We start from the raw sequence: 23,887 nt of genomic DNA on the forward strand, positions 1-23,887 counted from the left end.
GATACGTTCCTTGGAGCCGACAGCAACTCACGTCTTAGGTATTTGTTACATCTAATTGAGAACAGTGTCGGACAGCACGTGGTTTGGAGACGGTGTATATAAAAGGGAATGAGTCGTATTGAAAAGCAGCCAAGCAGAAACGACGAGGAGCATGGCAAACAGAAATGATTTAGATGACATTTCAGAGCGCAACATCAAGAAATGACCTAATTGTCAAATATGATTTTACTTGTCGAAAGATTTATGAAACTGTTGTAATACATCAACGATTTTGCCAACCACCAATTAGGCTACAACTGCATGCTCTGTCAACACTTAACAAGGAGGCCTCTGTCGTTGTCAGTGGGCTAACAAATTATAAAGCATTGAAAAGTATATCTTTGGAGATGTTCATTTTTTTAACACCCAAAATGAATTCCACTTTACATCATTGTAATGTCAATCCATCAATCCAGTAATGTATAAAACAGAGTAACATATTGATGTAGCCATACTTGTAAATTGTACATAATAAATACAATGTGTGAATGTACTTTCATGGAAAACCCAGAAACATTTCAAACCAACTCCATTCTGTTCAAGTTTAGATAAAACATTTAACTTAGTGGAGAGCAGTTGGAATCATTTCATTGAGTGTTCCAAGTCTATCAAACCAGAACGCTCTGTAATATTAAGATGACTAAATTTGATACCGTTTGCAATTGCAGAAGTGTTCAGCTGTATATTGTAATGCTGTAAACGTTTACAATACAGTTAACATAAATCAATTCCATCAAAACTACTCAAGACGTGTTACCAGATTTTTTTATTTGTACAAATAGGTTTAAGAAAACATTCAAAAAAACAGAACTGATTAAAACTACAGTTTATAATATGACATTAACCAAGATATTCGACTAGAGTCTTGAGTTCTTTGCAGTTCTTGACAACGTCAGGAACAGAAGACAATGTCTGTAGAGAAAGAAAAGGAAAAAGTGTCAAGTCTAATGCCAAACTATCAATATACACCAAGTAACACATATGAATATGACCCTTTATATTAAAGGTAGACTCAGCATAATGATGTTGCCACGAGCAGCACTGCAGATACTGAGATGAGCAAATTGCAAGACTTCACTCTCACACAGTATTTGCGCATGTGCACGGAATCGCATCACGCTTTTACAACTTGGCAGCCACAGGACCAAAACAGGGGAGAAGTGGAGCCTCGCACTTCAGTGCTCTTAGTTATTGTGGAAATGTACCCACTATGCTGTTTACTTTCAACATCTGTCATATCGCTGACTCTACCTTTAAATTTCAAACAGAAAAATGTATATCCCTGTACTCACCTTTCTGACCGTCTCAATCATATCGTCAAGGACTCGAAGTTCCTTCTCCACTTTCTTCTGGTTGGTGTCGTGGATCATTTGCTGCAGAGACACAGGGGAACATTGAAGATGGTGACTTGTGCATTGGATACCACTTACAGTTGAAGTCGGAAGTTTACATACACCTTAGGCAAATACATTTCAACTCAGTTCTTCACAATTCCTGACATTTAATCCTAGTAAAAATTCCCTGTCTTATGTCAGTTAGGATCACCACTTTATTTTAAGAATGTGAAATGTCAGAATAATAGTAGAGAGAATTATTTATTTCAGATTTTATTTCTTTCGTCACATTCCCAGTGGGTGAAATAATCTGTCTGTAAACAATTGTTGGAAACATTACTTGGTGTCATGCACAAAGTAGATGTCCTAACCGACTTGCCAAAACTATAGTTTGTTAAAAGAAATTTGTGGAGTGGTTGAAAAATGAGTTTTAATGACTCCAACCTAAGTGTAAGTAAACTTCCGACTTGAAGTGCTTTCCTTAAAGCTGGAATCCTTAGTTGCAACATCCATTTTTGGACTTATAAATTAATTATACACACCCATTGATCCTTGAAGAATATAACTTATATAAAATGACTCATGAGCTTAGTTCAACTGTCATACCCAATCAGAACCCAGAATATAAGCTTGTTTTAAATGTAAAACACTTTATAGCCTCATAACATGGTTAAAACTATAATTTTGATATCATAGATGGAGACGCATCCATAGCTCTGCATAGGAATTTGAGTGGTTACATTTCTCTAGACCCATCCCTCAAATGGTTACCAAATCAGAGGCGGGGTGACACACTTGTGTATAGATCGTATAGACACTTACATGTCTCTTGGCCCTCTCCAGAAGCTTTGCTCTTCCTTCCTCAGCTTCCAACAGAGTCCTCTTTAGTCTTTCCACCTGTGGTGGAGACAGTGTTTAAGGTCCTACTGCCTGTCAAAGACAACTAGTGTTGGAGGGAGAGGACTGCTTGGTATTTCAAGGCTGCAGGGTTGGTGTGAGGGGATGTATTTGAGATGTAATTGTGGCCAATTTAAAACAACCCAAGGTTGGGTCATGTAGGGCGCTGTGGCGCGTTCAGATCGAAATATTCTGCGCAGAATGCCCAGTGTCTAGCTGTGGGGACAGCAGAGACATGGAAACCGTAGGGTAGCCCTAGCAGTTCTTACAGGGATAACAGGCAACCTATGGTCTGGATTGTACCTCTTTCAGTAGGCGGATCTTGTCGTCCATGGAATGCATGCTGTGTGCTGATTGGTTGCCGGTCTTTCTTAGCTCGTCCCTTAGAGCCTGGGACTCCACCTGTGATTGGTGCAGTGAACGGCGCAGGTCTGCCACCTCCCTACGCAGCTCCTACAGAACACAGCAGCAATAACAATAGGCTAGATGGAAGCACATCATGACATATAGGTGACAATTCACACAAGGATAAAATGTTGCCTAAGAACTTTTAGGAAGACGAAATAAAGTGAATGTAGACAGTATTTTTTGGTCGAAAAAGTGATATAGTCCCTTACTTTGTTCTCAGATTTGTGCTTGTAAAGAAACTCCCTGGCCTCATTCACTTCACTGCAGATCCTCTTCATAGTGTCTACCTCCTGGTAAAACAGAACAAATGACCTGGGTTCAGCCTCAGTAACACAGACCACTATTCACCAAAATACCATGTCAGTCAAGTAATCAGACATGTCTCATGTCCTGTAGCCAAGAAAGTAATAAAAAATGTGTAGATTGCTCAGTAAAATCATCTATAATGCACAAGTATTGGCAGCACTTTGCCAATATGCTCACAAATACAGGGTTTAACACAGGTAAAAAGTTAAGTGTAACTAAAACTGGTGTTTTTAGTTGTACGGTCTGATCTGAGAGCAGTGTAGTGTCTCACCTGGGCCTTGTTCTGTAGAGCCACCTGGTCCCGGCCTAGCTGAGTCTGGAGACGGCTCAGCTGGCCCCTCAGCTCGGATACCTCAGCCCTGTGTCTGCGGGCCTGGGCCTGCTGCTCCCCCTGCAGCCCACAGCTGGTATCGCAACAATTATCGGTTAGGTTTACTCAGCGTATCCCAAACCCTGTGCACCAAAGTGTGATGATTAGTTGATTATTTGAATCAGCTGTGTACTGTTAGGGCAAAAACCAAAACGTGCCCCCCTTAGGGTCCCGAGGACAGAGTTTGAGAAACCCTGGGTTTAACCCTAATATGATGGAACTTGACATAGGGCAGGCAGTGTTTCCCACACTGGATTCAACTTCAACTAATCATCAAGCCCTCAACCAGTTCAGGTGTGTTTGCCGGGGCTATAAAAATGTGTGGTGTTGGGGTTACTGGAGGGCTGGAGTTGGGAAACACTGACTTATGGTGACCAGAAATGTAAATACAACAGTAAATAATTGAATGCTTAAAGGAGAAATTGTAAGCTTCACATCAACACAAAATAAATGCCCCACACGTCACAGTGCTTACATGGTGTTGTTCAGTGCCTCCTGCTCGGTGTCCTTGCTCTGTCGTAGCTGTGTGATGGTGGAGCTGAGCTCAGAGACTGTGTTAGCCAGGTCTGCTAGCAGCTCCACCACGCTACTCTGCTCCTCTTCTGGAGGCACCACTGGAGACCAGGAAGGGAGGGCATTTAGTGACTGGGCCCAGGACACATCAATACAGACAAACAAATGGGTTGTGTCCAGTAGGTACTAAACGTTTTGAAACAGTGAAACAGGGGAGGTGCTACGAACTTGTCCAATAAGAACACAGACTTTAGTTTTTCGTTGTAAGGTTTGCTACAGTGTACCCTGCTGAACAGAACCCAGATACCCCCTGGGGCTACCAGCAACCCCCCTGGGGAGATGCAATGGAGGCCTCACCCTGACACTTCTTAGGAGTGATGGGTGCGAGGCGAGTGAAGGCGCTGGTCTCGCTGCCCAACCCTTCAGCTTGTGGTTCCTCTGTCATGTCTAAGGGGGGATGTGTGTCATTGACCTGGGCCAGGTCAGTGGTGATGGCCACCATGATGCTGTCCACGAAGGAGGTGGAGGGATGACGCTCAACATGGAGGGAGGGCTGGGACACCTCGTCTTTACCACAGACCTCTGGCTTCTGAAATAACACCACACATGACAACAGACTGAGTCTTCTATAGACTGGTACAGGGTGTGTGCAGTGTGTGTGATTACCTTGGTGGTCAGAGCAGTGTGAACATCATTGGTCAGTGGTCTCAGTGTGTGATGTAACAGGGTGTGTGTGATTACCTTGGTGGTCAGAGCAGTGTGAACATCATTGGTCAGTGGTCTCAGTGTGTGATGTAACAGGGTGTGTGTGTGATTACCTTGGTGGTCAGAGCAGTGTGAACATCGTTGGTCAGTGGTCTCAGTGTGTGATGTAACAGGGTGTGTGTGATTACCTTGGTGGTCAGAGCAGTGTGAACATCGTTGGTCAGTCGTCTCAGTGTGTGGTGTAGCAGGGTGACGTCAGTAACAGCCTGGGCTAGCTGCTCTACCAGGTCCAATTGGACTGACTGGGCTCTGGCCTGACTGTCCTCCAGCTCTGCCTGCAAAGCCTCCCTCTCAGCCCTGACACACACACACACACACACACTCAGCTAAAGACAATTGTTCAATTGTTTGTAATAACCACGTCCCATGTAGTCATATGAGACAACCCCACTCCCACACACACCCCCCAGAACTCATCACAGCTCAACTCATTAAAAATAAATAATGTCTAATAACTAAATGTACTATGACTCCACAGTGAGTGGTACTGGGTCTTACTGGAGGTGGCTGAGGGCTCCTTTCAGGTCCTCACACTGGATGTTCCTCTCCCTGAGCCCCTGTAGGTTAGCCCGGAGGGTCCTCTCACTCTCCACCACCTGCTCCCTGGCCATATCATTCTCCATCTGTAGGAACTACACAGGGGAGGAGGAACAGAGCTGTTACACACAGCACTCACCACGGCTGAGTTTAGGATCAGCACACAGGAAGAGAGGGAGAGGGAGCTCTACAGAGTAAAAGGAGAGAGAGAGACTGGTAAGGAACAGAGAAAGAGACAAAAAGGTAGAGGAACTCAAAGCAAGAGAGAGCACCACCACAGTACTATAGAGAGATATCCAGAGGTCCACCTACCTCGTTCATCTCCATCATGCTGTTGAGCTGCACGTGCACTTCATGGAGATTCTGCAGCTGCAGGCTCTGGCTGTGGGAGTGGCTCTGCAGCTGGCTCAGCTGCTCCTCGCTGTGGGCCAGAGCCTGGGACAGCTCACATACACGCTGCTCTGACTGGACCAACGCACCCTCCAACCTGGACACAGGAGGGGTTCAATGAAATGTTATAAAACGGGTTGTTTGGATCCTGGATGCTGATTGGTTGCTATGCGAGAGTTGTGGGACAACTCCTCCCACAAAATAGCATGTGCTAATTCCACTGTCCCGCAGCCCAGGCACGAAATCCATAGACCTTATATCCCTCGGGGTAAAAAAAGCATCTCCACATTAGTTTTCCATGCTACTATTTGGTTTGCAACAGTTAGGGCTTGTATAAAAGGACCTGTCTGCCTCTATGACCTTGCAACAACGTATCATTTTACACATGGATTTCTCCTGTGCCAGTAGGCTTGAACACAAAACTAATAATTCACCATGGAAACCGTAAACAGTCAGAATTCCATTCATTCCTTAACCAGTGCAGTGCTGCCTATGTAGGCCTATTGGATATTTAATAAATCATTATTTATTACAGTTCTTGTATCTCATCATTGAATCTCTACTAGCTAGCTACATGCCAATGATTTGTTTAGCATAGCATCGCGGAATGAAAAGAATGATTCTAATTAACGACTGGGTCAAAACATGAGAAAATAACTAATGACCAGAAGACAAAAACAAATTTACCCGTTCAAAATAATGTTTAATGAAAAAATATATATATTTTTTTATTAATATGCTGGCAACTGTTTTATAAAAGCAATAAGGCATGAGAATCCGGAGATTCTCATGTGATAACTCCCTCCTAAGGGCTGTTCCCTCTGCCTTGAGGCCTAACAACATCCCGTAGTCAGGAGTTGGTCCCTGGGTTCTCCTGCCTTATTGCTTAATTAAACTCAATGACTAAACATGCCTTAATAGTTAAACCAATGTGCATTATTGATTACAAATAGCAAAAGGTATGCGTGTCTTAGTTCATGTTAAATCATCTTTATAGCTGCAATGTGATGGGGCTAAACAGAAAAATACATCAGAATAGCCCATTTCAATGGTAAAATACAGGTTTAAATAGTAGTGTTGATAAGAGAAATGAGGTAACTGAGTTCACTTACTGGTTGGCCCTGTCGGTAGCTTGCTGGACTTCTTGCCATGACTGTTGCAACCTGAAATAAGAAAGTTAAGGTTATTTTTCTCTATATATAAAAATACATTTAATTGACAACTGCCATAGTTGAAGCACCATAACAGCTTAGAGTGAACTTTGAACTGACTTGGTGGACTCTGCAGCCAGGGCCTGCTCTAGGAAGGCATAGGAGGCCAGGGTAGATGAGACGGTGGCAGACAGCTCCGTGACCTTCCTCTCCAGCTGAACTCGCTCCTCTTCTCCCTCACTCAGCTTCTGACGCAGAACACCCAACTCTGAGAGAGGGAGAAGGCGGGAGAGCAAGAGGGAGAGAGAATGACAATGCCAGAAAATAAACATATCAGCACTTATTTTTAAACTTACCACAATAACACTTGAAACTCAAATGCGATCTTCAATGGTTTGTTTAAATCCCTACCTGAATTAATGATGGTGGCCTGCAGATTCAAGTCCCCAACCTCCTGCCTGGCAACTTGGAGACTCATGTTGGTTTGGTCCAGTTCCTCTTGGATCTGTCATGTAGAAGTGAGCCACGACGCATTGGAATGAAGCCATAACATTGTGGAGAGACGAGTTGCAGAAGATAACAGAGAACAGAGCAAATAGAACAGGCAGTAGAGACATTGTGAGGTGTGGGAGATGAGAGAGAGAGAGAGAGAGAAAAGGGAGGTCAGACCTGCTCTCTCTCCTCCACAGCTTGGTCTCTCTCTGAGAGGTGCTGGTCTCTCTCTCTTATAGCGTTGGCTGCCTTCTCATTCAGCTTCACCAGTATAGGAGTTGTCCTCTGGAGGAGACGCCTGGCTGTTTTCAGCTGGGGAGAATATGACATCTTACACATGCGTCATACAGAAGAAAACAACACATAGCAACCTTTTGGATGTCTTTTCTTTTCTTTCCTGACAAGATAATGTAGCCTCCAGGTTAAGACATACCTCTTGATGCAGACTGTCGTGATCGCTCATGGTTCCTCTCAAGAGCTCAGATGCAGAGTTGAGGGATTCCACGTAGGCCTTGTTCAATGCAACCTGAGTAAGGACACACACATGAGCACGGGAAAACAAATACACAGCACCAAAATAAGCATAAGCCGGGAACCAGGCGATTGCCTCTAGCCCTGATCTCAGACTGTGTGGGGTACCTGTTCTGGGTAGGTCTTGTTCAGGGCAGCCATCAGCTCCTGGTGAGATCCCACACTCTCCTCCAGCTCAGAGATACGCACGGCACAGTGAGCCCTCAGCTGCTCAGTTACACTGAAGGCTGCGTCCTTGGCGGTGAAAGCCTCCTCCATCCGTCTCCTCATGTCCTCTCTCTGCTGCAGGGTGTCTCTGACCTTCTGCACCATCCTGCCCTGGGTCTCCTTGCACTTCTCATAAAGGGACTTCATCTGACCATACTGTGTAACCAGGCTCTGCTGGTCCTCTTTAACCAGGTCTCTTATCTGCCTCATGCTGCTGAGAGCAGCCTCAGTGTCTCCACTCAGGGCTGTCATGGTGCTCCTGGTGTCCTGCATGCTGTGGAGCAGGTTCTGTAGAGTGGTCGGGTCCAGTTCTAGCTCCTTGATCCTCTCCAGGGCCGTCACATACAGGTCTTTGTAGGTTACAGTCTGGCTGAGTTCAGTGTGGTCGGTCTGGACCAGCTTGTCCCTGAATTCTGAGGGCCCGGGGCCCCTAGAGTGGCCCTGTCCCCTGGCTGTGCACAGCTGCTGCACCAGGGCCTCCACCATGATGAGAGTGGAGGTCAGCCTCTGCTCCAGCTCCTGTCTGGGGACCCCACACAGGCTCCCAGGGGCCAGACTGACACAGAGAGAAAATAGTCAGTTCTCATACCACACACGGGAAATACTTGTGAACACTTCTCTCAGACAAACACCAAAAAACAATATTTACATGGTTCATATTACATAAACACAGAACATTTGACAGAGTTCTCACTCACAAAAACACACAGGCCATTACTCACTTCCAGAGCAGAGTCTCGGTGCTGGTGCAGGCATCAGACACAGAGAACTCCCTCTTCCTCTCAAACTGACCAGAGGTGTTGGCACTGCGATCTGCCCGCCTCACTGGAGTGGTGCCAACACACATGCTGTGGCACTCCACAGCCACGGTCCCCGCTGTAGTTTCCAGTACAGGAGGGGCGGGAGCGGGTGTAGGGGCTAGGGCAGGGTTGCTAACAGGGTCCACCTTGCCCGATGCCAGGATGAGGAATTGGGCCATCTGGATGAGTTGCTGCTGAAAGGGCTCCTCACAAACCAACCTTGGTAAATGATCAAAAATACCCATCTTTACTTTCTCCACCTTGGGTTGGGATTTTACATGAGGTACATCCACTTCTGGCCTCGTCTCCACAGTCTCTGTGACTGGGTCTGGAGGAGGAGGGGGCTTGCAGGTCGATGCGGCACCCACTGCCGTCGAGTTGAACTTGGGCAGAGGCATGGGGCTCTCCAGGACGGCCCCCCAGAGTCGGCTGTCTGGGTTGGCGGGGACAACGGAGCTACCCTCAGCAGAGTTGAGGACACAACCCCTACTGTTTTCCAGAGCGGAATCCTCCATTTGGGCGAAAGACGATTTCTGAATGCCCCTTCTTCTGGTCATGGGGGTAGTGCTAAGAACGGGGCTGAAGATCTCAAACTGTAAAGCATCACTACCGCCGGCCCACGTCGCTACAGAGGGGATCTTGGGTAGCTCAGTCAACACGTCAGCAATGTTCTCAGAGCTCGCTTTATCTGTAGTGTTGGAGAGAAGAGGAGCGTTACTGCTTGAACCCAGCGCGCTGTCTGTGGCCCCATTGGACTCCTGCATTGAACCATGAGAATGGGAGTGAGATACTATCGATGGGTTGTCTTCATCTACAGGTGTGGAGCTCCTGGCCGAGGCTCCAAACTCATTGCAATGGGAGCGGTCAGTTTCCAACTGTATAGCTGGAACCACGGCGCTGTCTTCATCATGAGAAGAACCCTGTTTGGGGCCTTCAGGGAAAAGCTGACAGGCGACATCATCCAGGTCCTTCAATGACCTTAAGGATGCATTTTCCATTGAGGGTTCACTGATGGCAGCGGCGTCCGCTTCCCACACGGCACCTTCACTTTCCACATGGCTGTAAGGGTGTTTTGCATGATCGGAGGACTGCTCCTCTATGATGTTTGGGTTGACCCTGTCGTTGTACGGTAGATGACTGGTCACAGTCTGATTCTCAGGTAGGAGGATAGTGTCTTTGGACACTCTGGTGGACTCTGAGACTTCAACCTCAAGCCCAGTGCAGATGAAGGATTTGAATGTCACATGTCCTTGTCCGCCAGTGGCATTTTGAACACCAGTTGACTCTTCATTGGTATGTACCATCTCTATGGATTTCATAGTACTACAATGTGTAGGTTCTTTGAAGGAAAGGTGTGCACTAGAGGCCACATTACAATAGAGGTGATCTGCGTGGTCATCGATGGACTGCATGCCCAACTCATCTACTATAACACTTTGATATATACTGTCGTTGTATGGCTGATGGTGGTTTGCAGGCTGATCCGTTGGTAGGAGTATAGTCTCAAGTGCCACCCTGGAAGCCTCTGAAACTTCCACCTCCCCTCCGGTGCAGATGAAAGACTTAAACGTTACATCTCCCTGTCCGCCAGGAACAGTCTCAGTGATGTGGGCTATATCGGTGAACTGTGGAACACTAAGACTGGCGTTTGAACCCCCATTAAAGGACAGGTCGGCTTTAGTTGTGGACAAATCTCTTTCCAAATCACAATAGACGTGATCCACATGGTTGTCGCAGCATTGAGTAACCATACTGTCAGAGAGACATGTGTTTTCATCGTCATAGCCAGGAAGAGAAGAGATGTTCAGTTGATTCTTGGGTAGACGGATGGTTTCGTCTACAACCCTTGAGGGCTCTGAAACCTCAACCTCACCCCCAGCACAGATGAAGGACTTGAAGGTAATGTCTCCAAGTCCACTGCCTGTATCAACAGCTGTGTCCTCAGTGGTAGGAGCTGTATCACTGGTAGTAGTTTTATCACTGGGCTTTGGAACACTAGGAGAGCATAGGACCTCAGCTGGTGGAGGGCAATGTGTTAACGGGTCTGTGTAGATGAACACAGCATCATTCTGTAGGGAGAATGGGAGAAGTATAAGGTAAAGTTTACATTTCAAACAACAGTTCAGTGAACAGGATCCATAGGCCCATAGCTTGGCTGTTCGTCATACCTTGGGTGTTTTGAGGATATTGCTGCCCGACCCTGATCTCGATTTGAGTCTAGAAGATGGGGTTGAGACATGGCGCATTTCATTCTGGACACACCTCAATGGGGTGCGTTCTCCAGATCTTGTTGAAGGCTGGGTGCATTGAGAGAAGCCAACATCCAGTTATTGATAAACAACTTAGCTAGTTAATGTTAGTGACTGCTATCCACAATTATGGTCGAAAGTTCTGTTCAGTAACTTCATAATACATGTGTGAAATGCAAATCTTACCATGGTCTCTACAAATGTATGCGATCTTCTCGTGGACATGAGGGCTTGCGTGGCTGGGCTACCGTCAGAATACAAACAACCTGGCATTATTGTTGGAGCCATATCAGACCTGTTACCAACTTGCCTGGCTAGTTAGCGTTCAGATAAAAATGATGGGGTGTATTCATTGTCGGATTCAGTTGCAAAACGTCTATTGGACTAATTCAAGTAAGTCCCTCCCCGTTTCGTTCCGTTTAATAAACGTTTTTCAACAGAATCGACGGAATTAATACACCCCTGATGTAGGTAGCTATGTAACGTTAACTATGGAAAATATAACGTTATTAACGTTGACTGAAATTAGCTAATAGGCCTACCATTGAGCATATTATCCATTGTGTTAAATGACAGAGCTCATGCAGAATTTAAGTTTCACGGGGACATTTGTGTTAGTTGGCGAACGTTAGCTAGAGTTATCCCATAACGTTAGCTAGCTAACGTTATGAGTCGTGACACGATTTAAAATATTCGGCTACAAAGCGCTGTAAATAAAAGTCAGAGCTATTTCATATGGTTATTATTAACAGCTACTTAAAATATTTGCTAAAGAAAATGTTTTTGAATGAAGTAAACAAACCTGCTGTAGGAGTCAACGTCAACTGCCTGTTCTTCATTCAAACATGAGTAGGTTCGCTGCTATTGGCTATAAACCGTAAACGTAAACTCTCCAACGCCTTCGCGTAAAATCTATGGGTCGCCTTTTACCCATTACTGACACCTGCTGTTGTGTTTGTTTCGTGTATGGTATTATTTTCAAACGTTTCAGATGCTGCATGTTCACAAAGACTAAATTCAATGGAAGTCACAGCCCTGCCAATACTGGATTTTAGTCATTTTATTTTCATACAAAAGACTTAACATTCAAACATTCCAAATCAAGTTGTATACAAAAACAAACTTTTAGGGAGATTACAGAAATGCCAGATGGATCAACTGCATCTAACCCTCATTGCATCTGTCCCACTCGATGATTGGTATTAACTTTTTAATACAGACACAGCAAACTTCAATATATTGAATACTGCACTATAATCCATCACACAAAAACGACCATCCATATTCCATCATCATTAATAAACCTTCAGATAAGCAAAATATACATTAATTTCTGTCTGACTAGCTGAACTTTTTCAGCTCCTGGATCCCTCCTAGAAGTGACCCTTGTCTCCCCCCCTACCCTCTAGCTCGGTGGTGCTGGAGCTCCTGCTTGTCAGCCCCATCCTGATCATGGGTATCACGGTCACACTGCACCGGCGGCGGAACGAGCCAATGGCTGTCCTCTCTTTCAGCAGGCTGTCGCTGATGGCGTCCAGGGACATCTTCCTTCCCTTCCCCCAGCGCTGGCGGAGCAGGGCCCCCACAGTGGGGCTGGCCCCCAAGCGAGGTGTCCTCCTGCGGTGGAGGAGAGAGGAAGGAGGCCGGGGCTGGGCCTGGGGCCGGTAGGAAAGGCTGATCTGACCCAGTAAGACCTCGGTTAGACTCCTCATGTCTAGCTTCCAGTCCTTAGATGGGGAGGGGGTGGTTGTCTTCCCTTCCTTCCCCTGCTCAGACCCTCCAGTCAAGGCCTTCTTTGTCTCAGGTTTTGCCTCTGGTGGCTTCACTGTTTTATAGAAGTTCTCCCTCTTTGTCCATAGGGTTTCTGGAAGGGGCTTGTAAGGCAAGTCCTTTCGGAACAATGGAGGTAGACCTTTCTCTGGCTGTGGCTTCAGGTGACCTGTGACCTTGTGGTCAATGGCACAATTAATGGCATTCTGCTTGACTGCTTTCTGGTGTTTGACCAGAACTTGACCGGGTTTATCATGACCACAAAGCCTGGGGACTGCGGCCTCAGATATGTCAGTGCTCAGACAGTACTTCCTCATGGTTTTCAGCAGCAGGTCATTGATAGGACCGTTACCTACCTGAGCTGAGTACCACAGAGCCATGTGACCGTGCTTGTCGACGTGGTTCAGGTCATAGTCCAGCGCTTGGAGGAACAGCCTAACCAAACCCAGACGCCCGTACAAGACCGCATACACCAGAGCGGTTCGACCGTGGCGGTCACAGAGCCCCACTTGGCCTCTGTGAATCAGGAGCATGCGTGCTACACCGAGGGACCAAGACTCCCCATCATGGAGGCAGCAGAGCATTAAAGGGGTCCTCCTCTCCTCATCCCTGCTGTTGACATTAGCCCCAGCCTCGATTAGCCTTCTAGCTAGGATGAAGTCAGCCTTTAATATAGCCTGGTGGAGATTCAGTGGTCCCATTGCTTCCTAGGCAATTCAAGTCAACTGGTGAAGGCGTAGTTGTTTTCTCTCTGTTCAGTGAACTATTTACATCCAATTTAACAACACACTATTAATTAGTTGTAATTTGCTGACCCTAAAAACAGCGTCTCCTCAAACGAAAATACCCACTGTGTGTGTGTTACTCCGAGCCTCCAACTCTCTCACACACTCTCACAAGAATACAAAGTAGTAGTGTGAAAGAGTGATTTGCTGTTGCTATTGGAAAGGGGAGTGGTTCTAGTAGTAAATCTATGCCAGACAATGAAAGGCCCACCACTCCACTCCATCCAACAATGACAAGTTGACCAATCCCACAGACTGTTGTCACACTGGATATAGACAGATGCAATTAAGTTCCCAATAAATTCCTGAATTTAAAATACTTTGTACTGGACATTGGATTACTAAAACTGAGAGGTTGACAAAGGTCAAGGGAAATACTGGAAGCAATTTTGGAATCCATATCCTATCATAGCGGAGTCGATATTAAAACTGTAACAATCTAACTTAGATAGTAAAGGCGTGTTCACTACCATTACTAAACAGAACTCAACCGTAAAGATTCCATATGATAAGTTGATAGTGTGCACTGCAGTGTACTGAGGTGCTCTCTCCCAGCCTAGAGGTGCTTGGAATAAATGCTCTATAATGTAACTTAGTAAAATAAAGTGTTACGATCATACGGTATAACCAACCATTTCAACAAGCACTCTATCTTTACAAGAAAAATAAAATAATGTTTTAATTAAACAATTTTAAAACAAAAATATAAATGAAACATGTAACAATTTCAAGGATTTTACTGAGTTACAGTTCATATATGGAAATCAGTCAATTGAAATAAATAAATTAGGCCCTTTTCTGATGGATTTGACATTCCTGGGAATACAGATATGCATATGCTGGTCACAGATAACTTTAAAAAAGAAGTAGGGGTGTGGATCAGAAAACCAGTCAGTATCTGGTGTGACCACCATTTGCCTCATGCAGCATAACACATCATCTTTGCATAGAGTTGATCAGACTGTTGATATTGGCCTATATCCAATGTGAAGAAGAAGAGTCTGTTCTTACAGCGGCTCCTCCGATACACTGACCTGGGGTCAGCAGATAGGACCCCTCCTTAATGGCGGCCTCAGCCTCCTATGGATCGTGCAGGAACCGGAACCTGGGTCGGTCATGAGATTCTAGAGAAACGGGGACATTCATAGAGGAAGAAGCCAGTGAAAATAGATCTACTTTAACAATTATGGCAAAATGGATGACGGAGAAACATTACTTTTTTTTTAAAATACCGTTGACTTTAATTTGGTAGAATAGTTTAGGCATGAGATGCAATGGTATCTATACAAACCTGCTGCAAAAACAATTGGCGCCACAATGGAGCTCTCTGGTGGATGAATGCACAACTCAGTCCTTTTAAAAAGCAATAAAGCTCTCAAGTCATCCTCAGCTCGGGGAGAATTCTATAGGCTTACCTGCACTGATGGGGTAAAAGGAACTCCCCCAGCTCTCTCTCTGCATGGGGGGTGAAGTGCACCTCCAGACTGGTCACAGGAGGCTCCCTGATCCAGCTGGGAACTCGGGGAAAAAACGAGCTCCAAATTGGAATTCCAAGTTGGGAACTCTGGCCTCTTTCTAGAGCTCCGACATGAAGATCCCTGACGTCATGATTCAACCTTCCTCTTTTCCAAGTTCCCAGTTATCTTGAAAGCACCATAAATCCAGAGAATGCCAGACTTTGGTGAAAGTTTCATGACAAATTCTTCCCACAAGAAGGACCCCAGTGCCACCTTCCTGTTCAAGTGAGCACAGCACAACGGTGAGTCCAAAAATATATTGTATACTGCTGCATAAATTATGTAATATGCCAGGGAGATAAGTATACTGTAGCTAAGAAAGTAATACTATGTGTATGTTGTGTAGTAAACTGTTAGTAGCCCATGTGCCTCACCCTAGTCATTTGGTCCCTTTCCCCCTCAAAACAAAGCCTACTGTTCTGACTTGGTGGTGCACATTTAGCATATACCCTGTTTTAGAAAAATGTAATAATCTAATATTGTAAGGGCTTTCATTGTCTGCTTATATGCCCCCTTCTGACTTGGTGTACAGGGAAAATACTATAAGAACGGCCCATGTACATTTCAAAAGTGCTGAACAAATAGATTTTTGACAACGTCTGTTTTAGCTTGCTCATTAATGTCTTAATCGAAATTACAGATTGCCTCTTATCCGCTCATTGTTCCCTTATGCCATAGTTTGTACATCTCAATTGTCAGTAGAAACCACATTTGTTCAGCAAGGCAGCCATATCAGCAGTTTTTTTTAAAGCAGTAAATGAGGCTGAATGAACTGTTTCGATACCAGACAAGGCTCCGTTGATAGGGAGGTGTAGCAGTGGTAAGGATTAATTCACTCCATGGTGCTGAAAAGAAAGCTTTGCTGTTGGGACAGTTTGTGGGCACCGTTTGTCACCGTTATAGAGGAGTTGTTTAGTGTTGTGTTGTGTAGTGGCTTTGCTGGAATGCATCTACAAAAAGGTTGAGTTTGCCCCACCAAGATTTACATGCTAAAATTATTTGACAACTTGGAACAGCGCATCATGCCATTTAGGCTGGCACATTTTCAGTTTGCGTAATCTCCAACAGCCTACTGTCACTCACAGATTCAGACTTGCGGCAAATAAGGCTATTTTCTTGCCTGCCGAAATCCCCACCCCCCCCCACCCACCCCCCACCCCCCCTTCTATTTTGGACACTTATTCTTTGGACACTGTGTTAATTAACAAACCGCCAGACGAGCTTCAATGCCATACAACTCTCCTTCCGTGGCCTCCAACTGCTCTTAAATGCAAGTAAAACTAAATGCATGCCCTTCAACCGATCACTGCCCGCACCCGCCCACCCCGTCTAGCATCACTACTCTGGACGGTTCTGACTTAGAATATGTGGACAACTACAAATACCTAGGTGTCTGGTTAGACTGTAAACTCTCCTTCCAGACTCACATTAAGCATCTCTAATCCAAAATTAAATCTAGAATCGGCATCCTATTTCGCAACAAAGCATCCTTCACTCATGCTGCAAAACATACCCTCGTAAAACTGACTATCCTACCTATCCTTGACTTCGGCGATGTCATTTACAAAATAGCCTCCGACACTCTACTCAGCATGCTCTTGTTGGCTGGCCCTCACTTCATATTCGTCGCCAAACCCACTGGCTCCATGTCATCTATAAGTTTTTGCTAGGTAAAGCCCTGCCTTATCTCAGCTCACTGGTCACCATAGCAGCACCCACCCGTACTATGCGCTCCAGCAGGTATATTTCACTGGTCACCCCCAAAGCCAACTCCTCCTTTGGCCGCCTCTCCTTTCAGTTCTCTGCTGCCAATGGCTGGAACGAACTGCAAAAATCACTGAAGCTGGAGTCTTATATCTCCCTCACTAACTTTAAGCATCAGCTGTCAGAGCAGCTTACTGATCATTGCACCTGTACACAGCTCCTTGATCCTCTCCAGGGCCGTCACATACAGGTCTTTGTAGGTTACAGTCTGGCTGAGTTCAGTGTGGTCGGTCTGGACCAGCTTGTCCCTGAATTCTGAGGGCCCGGGGCCCCTAGAGTGGCCCTGTCCCCTGGCACACGGCACCTTCACTTTCCACATGGCTGTAAGGGTGTTTTGCATGATCGGAGGACTGCTCCTCTATGATGTTTGGGTTGACCCTGTCGTTGTACGGTAGATGACTGGTCACAGTCTGATTCTCAGGTAGGAGGATAGTGTCTTTGGACACTCTGGTGGACTCTGAGACTTCAACCTCAAGCCCAGTGCAGATGAAGGATTTGAATGTCACATGTCCTTGTCCGCCAGTGGCATTTTGAACACCAGTTGACTCTTCATTGGTATGTACCATCTCTATGGATTTCATAGTACTACAATGTGTAGGTTCTTTGAAGGAAAGGTGTGCACTAGAGGCCACATTACAATAGAGGTGATCTGCGTGGTCATCGATGGACTGCATGCCCAACTCATCTACTATAACACTTTGACATATACTGTCGTTGTATGGCTGATGGTGGTTTGCAGGCTGATCCGTTGGTAGGAGTATAGTCTCAAGTGCCACCCTAGAAGCCTCTGAAACTTCCACCTCCCCTCCGGTGCAGATGAAAGACTTAAACGTTACATCTCCCTGTCCGCCAGGAACAGTCTCAGTGATGTGGGCTATATCGGTGAACTGTGGAACACTAAGACTGGCGTTTGAACCCCCATTAAAGGACAGGTCGGCTTTAGTTGTGGACAAATCTCTTTCCAAATCACAATAGACGTGATCCACATGGTTGTCGCAGCATTGAGTAACCATACTGTCAGAGAGACATGTGTTTTCATCGTCATAGCCAGGAAGAGAAGAGATGTTCAGTTGATTCTTGGGTAGCCGGATGGTTTCATCTACAACCCTTGAGGGCTCTGAAACCTCAACCTCACCCCCAGCACAGATGAAGGACTTGAAGGTAATGTCTCCAAGTCCACTGCCTGTATCAACAGCTGTGTCCTCAGTGGTAGGAGCTGTATCACTGGTAGTAGTTTTATCACTGGGCTTTGGAACACTAGGAGAGCATAGGACCTCAGCTGGTGGAGGGCAATGTGTTAACGGGTCTGTGTAGATGAACACAGCATCATTCTGTAGGGAGAATGGGAGAAGTATAAGGTAAAGTTTACATTTCAAACAACAGTTCAGTGAACAGGATCCATAGGCCCATAGCTTGGCTGTTCGTCATACCTTGGGTGTTTTGAGGATATTGCTGCCCGACCCTGATCTCGATTTGAGTCTAGAAGATGGGGTTGAGACATGGCGCATTTCATTCTGGACACACCTCAATGGGGTGCGTTCTCCAGATCTTGTTGAAGGCTGGGTGCATTGAGAGAAGCCAACATCCAGTTATTGATACACAACTTAGCTAGTTAATGTTAGTGACTGCTATCCACAATTATGGTCGAAAGTTCTGTTCAGTAACTTCATAATACATGTGTGAAATGCAAATCTTACCATGGTCTCTACAAATGTATGCGATCTTCTCGTGGACATGAGGGCTTGCGTGGCTGGGCTACCGTCAGAATACAAACAACCTGGCATTATTGTTGGAGCCATATCAGACCTGTTACCAACTTGCCTGGCTAGTTAGCGTTCAGATAAAAATGATGGGGTGTATTCATTGTCGGATTCAGTTGCAAAACGTCTATTGGACTAATTCAAGTAAGTCCCTCCCCGTTTCGTTCCGTTTAATAAACGTTTTTCAACAGAATCGACGGAATTAATACACCCCTGATGTAGGTAGCTATGTAACGTTAACTATGGAAAATATAACGTTATTAACGTTGACTGAAATTAGCTAATAGGCCTACCATTGAGCATATTATCCATTGTGTTAAATGACAGAGCTCATGCAGAATTTAAGTTTCACGGGGACATTTGTGTTAGTTAGCGAACGTTAGCTAGAGTTATCCCATAACGTTAGCTAGCTAACGTTATGAGTCGTGACACGATTTAAAATATTCGGCTACAAAGCGCTGTAAATAAAAGTCAGAGCTATTTCATATGGTTATTATTAACAGCTACTTAAAATATTTGCTAAAGAAAATGTTTTTGAATGAAGTAAACAAACCTGCTGTAGGAGTCAACGTCAACTGCCTGTTCTTCATTCAAACATGAGTAGGTTCGCTGCTATTGGCTATAAACCGTAAACGTAAACTCTCCAACGCCTTCGCGTAAAATCTATGGGTCGCCTTTTACCCATTACTGACACCTGCTGTTGTGTTTGTTTAGTGTGTGGTATTATTTTCAAACGTTTCAGATGCTGCATGTTCACAAAGACTAAATTCAATGGAAGTCACAGCCCTGCCAATACTGGATTTTAGTCATTTTATTCACAAGACTGTATTTTATTTTCATACAAAAGACTTAACATTAAAACATTCCAAATCAAGTTGTATACAAAAACAAACTTTTAGGGAGATTACAGAAATGCCAGATGGATCAACTGCATCTAACCCTCATTGCATCTGTCCCACTCGATGATTGGTATTAACTTTTTAATACAGACACAGCAAACTTCAATATATTGAATACTGCACTATAATCCATCACACAAAAACGACCATCCATATTCCATCATCATCAATAAACCTTCAGATAAGCAAAATATACATTAATTTCTGTCTGACTAGCTGAACTTTTTCAGCTCCTGGATCCCTCCTAGAAGTGACCCTTGTCTCCCCCCCTACCCTCTAGCTCGGTGGTGCTGGAGCTCCTGCTTGTCAGCCCCATCCTGATCATGGGTATCACGGTCACACTGCACCGGCGGCGGAACGAGCCAATGGCCGTCCTCTCTTTCAGCAGGCTGTCGCTGATGGCGTCCAGGGACATCTTCCTTCCCTTCCCCCAGCGCTGGCGGAGCAGGGCCCCCACAGTGGGGCTGGCCCCCAAGCGAGGTGTCCTCCTGCGGTGGAGGAGAGAGGAAGGAGGCCGGGGCTGGGCCTGGGGCCGGTAGGAAAGGCTGATCTGACCCAGTAAGACCTCGGTTAGACTCCTCATGTCTAGCTTCCAGTCCTTAGATGGGGAGGGGGTGGTTGTCTTCCCTTCCTTCCCCTGCTCAGACCCTCCAGTCAAGGCCTTCTTTGTCTCAGGTTTTGCCTCTGGTGGCTTCACTGTTTTATAGAAGTTCTCCCTCTTTGTCCATAGGGTTTCTGGAAGGGGCTTGTAAGGCAAGTCCTTTCGGAACAATGGAGGTAGACCTTTCTCTGGCTGTGGCTTCAGGTGACTTGTGACCTTGTGGTCAATGGCACAATTAATGGCATTCTGCTTGACTGCTTTCTGGTGTTTGACCAGAACTTGACCGGGTTTATCATGACCACAAAGCCTGGGGACTGCGGCCTCAGATATGTCAGTGCTCAGACAGTACTTCCTCATGGTTTTCAGCAGCAGGTCATTGATAGGACCGTTACCTACCTGAGCTGAGTACCACAGAGCCATGTGACCGTGCTTGTCGACGTGGTTCAGGTCATAGTCCAGCGCTTGGAGGAACAGCCTAACCAAACCCAGACGCCCGTACAAGACCGCATACACCAGAGCGGTTCGACCGTGGCGGTCACAGAGCCCCACTTGGCCTCTGTGAATCAGGAGCATGCGTGCTACACCGAGGGACCAAGACTCCCCATCATGGAGGCAGCAGAGCATTAAAGGGGTCCTCCTCTCCTCATCCCTGCTGTTGACATTAGCCCCAGCCTCGATTAGCCTTCTAGCTAGGATGAAGTCAGCCTTTAATATAGCCTGGTGGAGATTCAGTGGTCCCATTGCTTCCTAGGCAATTCAAGTCAACTGGTGAAGGCGTAGTTGTTTTCTCTCTGTTCAGTGAACTATTTACATCCAATTTAACAACACACTATTAATTAGTTGTAATTTGCTGACCCTAAAAACAGTGTCTCCTCAAACGAAAATACCCACTGTGTGTGTGTTACTCCGAGCCTCCAACTCTCTCACACACTCTCACAAGAATACAAAGTAGTAGTGTGAAAGAGTGATTTGCTGTTGCTATTGGAAAGGGGAGTGGTTCTAGTAGTAAATCTATGCCAGACAATGAAAGGCCCACCACTACACTCCATCCAACAATGACAAGTTGACCAATCCCACAGACTGTTGTCACACTGGATATAGACAGATGCAATTAAGTTCCCAATAAATTCCTGAATTTAAAATACTTTGTACTGGACATTGGATTACTAAAACTGAGAGGTTGACAAAGGTCAAGGGAAATACTGGAAGCAATTTTGGAATCCATATCCTATCATAGCGGAGTCGATATTAAAACTGTAACAATCTAACTTAGATAGTAAAGGCGTGTTCACTACCATTACTAAACAGAACTCAACCGTAAAGATTCCATATGATAAGTGATAGTGTGCACTGCAGTGTACTGAGGTGCTCTCTCCCAGCCTAGAGGTGCTTGGAATAAATGCTCTATAATGTAACTTAGTAAAATAAAGTGTTACGATCATACGGTATAACCAACCATTTCAACAAGCACTCTATCTTTACAAGAAAAATAAAATAATGTTTTAATTAAACAATTTTAAAACAAAAATATAAATGAAACATGTAACAATTTCAAGGATTTTACTGAGTTACAGTTCATATATGGAAATCAGTCAATTGAAATAAATAAATTAGGCCCTAATCTGATGGATTTGACATTCCTGGGAATACAGATATGCATATGCTGGTGACAGATAACTTTAAAAAAGAAGTAGGGGTGTGGATCAGAAAACCAGTCAGTATCTGGTGTGACCACCATTTGCCTCATGCAGCATAACACATCATCTTTGCATAGAGTTGATCAGACTGTTGATATTGGCCTATATCCAATGTGAAGAAGAAGAGTCTGTTCTTACAGCGGCTCCTCCGATACACTGACCTGGGGTCAGCAGATAGGACCCCTCCTTAATGGCGGCCTCAGCCTCCTATGGATCGTGCAGGAACCGGAACCTGGGTCGGTCATGAGATTCTAGAGAAACGGGGACATTCATAGAGGAAGAAGCCAGTGAAAATAGATCTACTTTAACAATTATGGCAAAATGGATGACGGAGAAACATTACTTTTTTTTAAAAATACCGTTGACTTTAATTTGGTAGAATAGTTTAGGCATGAGATGCAATGGTATCTATACAAACCTGCTGCAAAAACAATTGGCGCCACAATGGAGCTCTCTGGTGGATGAATGCACAACTCAGTCCTTTTAAAAAGCAATAAAGCTCTCAAGTCATCCTCAGCTCGGGGAGAATTCTATAGGCTTACCTGCACTGATGGGGTAAAAGGAACTCCCCCAGCTCTCTCTCTGCATGGGGGGTGAAGTGCACCTCCAGACTGGTCACAGGAGGCTCCCTGATCCAGCTGGGAACTCGGGGAAAAAACTAGCTCCAAATTGGAATTCCAAGTTGGGAACTCTGGCCTCTTTCTAGAGCTCCGACATGAAGATCCCTGACGTCATGATTCAACCTTCCTCTTTTCCAAGTTCCCAGTTATCTTGAAAGCACCATAAATCCAGAGAATGCCAGACTTTGGTGAAAGTTTCATGACAAATTCTTCCCACAAGAAGGACCCCAGTGCCACCTTCCTGTTCAAGTGAGCACAGCACAACGGTGAGTCCAAAAATATATTGTATACTGCTGCATAAATTATGTAATATGCCAGGGAGATAAGTATACTGTAGCTAAGAAAGTAATACTATGTGTATGTTGTGTAGTAAACTGTCAGTAGCCCATGTGCCTCACCCTAGTCATTTGGTCCCTTTCCCCCTCAAAACAAAGCCTACTGTTCTGACTTGGTGGTGCACATTTAGCATATACCCTGTTTTAGAAAAATGTAATAATCTAATATTGTAAGGGCTTTCATTGTCTGCTTATATGCCCCCTTCTGACTTGGTGTACAGGGAAAATACTATAAGAACGGCCCATGTACATTTCAAAAGTGCTGAACAAATAGATTTTTGACAACGTCTGTTTTAGCTTGCTCATTAATGTCTTAATCGAAATTACAGATTGCCTCTTATCCGCTCATTGTTCCCTTATGCCATAGTTTGTACATCTCAATTGTCAGTAGAAACCACATTTGTTCAGCAAGGCAGCCATATCAGCAGTTTTTTTTAAAGCAGTAAATGAGGCTGAATGAACTGTTTCGATACCAGACAAGGCTCCGTTGATAGGGAGGTGTAGCAGTGGTAAGGATTAATTCACTCCATGGTGCTGAAAAGAAAGCTTTGCTGTTGGGACAGTTTGTGGGCACCGTTTGTCACCGTTATAGAGGAGTTAAGTATTGTTTAGTGTTGTGTTGTGTAGTGGCTTTGCTGGAATGCATCTACAAAAAGGTTGAGTTTGCCCCACCAAGATTTACATGCTAAAATTATTTGACAACTTGGAACAGCGCATCATGCCATTTAGGCTGGCACATTTTCAGTTTGCGTAATCTCCAACAGCCTACTGTCACTCACAGATTCAGACTTGAGGCAAATAAGGCTATTTTCTTGCCTGCCGAAATCCCCCCCCCCCCCCACCCCCCCCCCCTTCTATTTTGGACACTTATTCTTTGGACACTGTGTTAATTAACAAACCGCCAGACGAGCTTCAACGCCATAAAACACTCCTTCCGTGGCTTCCAACTGCTTTTAAATGCAAGTAAAACTAAATGCATGCCCTTCAACCGATCACTGCCCGCACCCGCCTGCCCGTCTAGCATCACTACTCTGGACGGTTCTGACTTACAATATGTGGACAACTACAAATACCTAGGTGTCTGGTTAGACTGTAAACTCTCCTTCCAGACTCACATTAAGCATCTCTAATCCAAAATTAAATCTAGAAT

General features: G+C 45.1%; 2 protein-coding genes across 5 annotated transcripts; both read right to left on the minus strand.

Annotated features, from left to right (window-relative positions):
- Window positions 1–786: 786 nt before the first annotated feature.
- On the minus strand, window positions 787–11,904 carry spag5 (sperm associated antigen 5). Of its 3 annotated transcripts, none has more exons than XR_016488669.1 (21): window positions 11,792–11,856; window positions 11,176–11,255; window positions 10,909–11,037; window positions 8,663–10,809; window positions 7,842–8,496; window positions 7,636–7,728; window positions 7,380–7,514; window positions 7,122–7,215; window positions 6,831–6,978; window positions 6,672–6,722; window positions 5,482–5,656; window positions 5,131–5,264; window positions 4,761–4,929; window positions 4,225–4,456; window positions 3,830–3,968; window positions 3,256–3,437; window positions 2,888–2,968; window positions 2,574–2,723; window positions 2,196–2,270; window positions 1,332–1,412; window positions 787–951 (listed from the first exon to the last, which is right to left on the minus strand). XR_016488669.1 is itself a non-coding variant. In XM_036933741.2 (21 exons), the coding sequence occupies exons 2-21, from the start codon at window positions 11,212–11,214 to the stop codon at window positions 880–882; spliced, it is 4,932 nt and encodes a 1,643-aa protein (XP_036789636.2). In that variant the 5' UTR covers window positions 11,215–11,233; window positions 11,792–11,904; the 3' UTR covers window positions 787–879. The 3 variants fall into 3 exon arrangements, 2 of the variants coding, with proteins under 2 accessions (XP_036789636.2, XP_090065698.1); XM_036933741.2 differs by having other exon boundaries at window positions 3,256–3,388; window positions 11,176–11,233; window positions 11,792–11,904; XM_090209572.1 differs by having other exon boundaries at window positions 3,256–3,388.
- Window positions 11,905–17,005: 5,101 nt separating this feature from the next.
- On the minus strand, window positions 17,006–19,251 carry LOC149975106 (uncharacterized). 2 transcript variants are annotated; one of them, XM_090209574.1, is made up of 4 exons: window positions 19,139–19,191; window positions 18,523–18,602; window positions 18,256–18,384; window positions 17,006–18,156 (listed from the first exon to the last, which is right to left on the minus strand). In XM_090209574.1, the coding sequence occupies exons 1-4, from the start codon at window positions 19,173–19,175 to the stop codon at window positions 17,098–17,100; spliced, it is 1,305 nt and encodes a 434-aa protein (XP_090065700.1). In that variant the 5' UTR covers window positions 19,176–19,191; the 3' UTR covers window positions 17,006–17,097. The 2 variants fall into 2 exon arrangements, with proteins under 2 accessions (XP_090065700.1, XP_090065701.1); XM_090209575.1 differs by having other exon boundaries at window positions 17,007–18,156; window positions 18,523–18,580; window positions 19,139–19,251.
- Window positions 19,252–23,887: the final 4,636 nt, after the last annotated feature.

This window comes from Oncorhynchus mykiss, chromosome 19 (assembly GCF_057628025.1).
Source record: "Oncorhynchus mykiss isolate SJ-2025 chromosome 19, ASM5762802v1, whole genome shotgun sequence".
Lineage (NCBI taxonomy): Eukaryota > Metazoa > Chordata > Actinopteri > Salmoniformes > Salmonidae > Oncorhynchus > Oncorhynchus mykiss.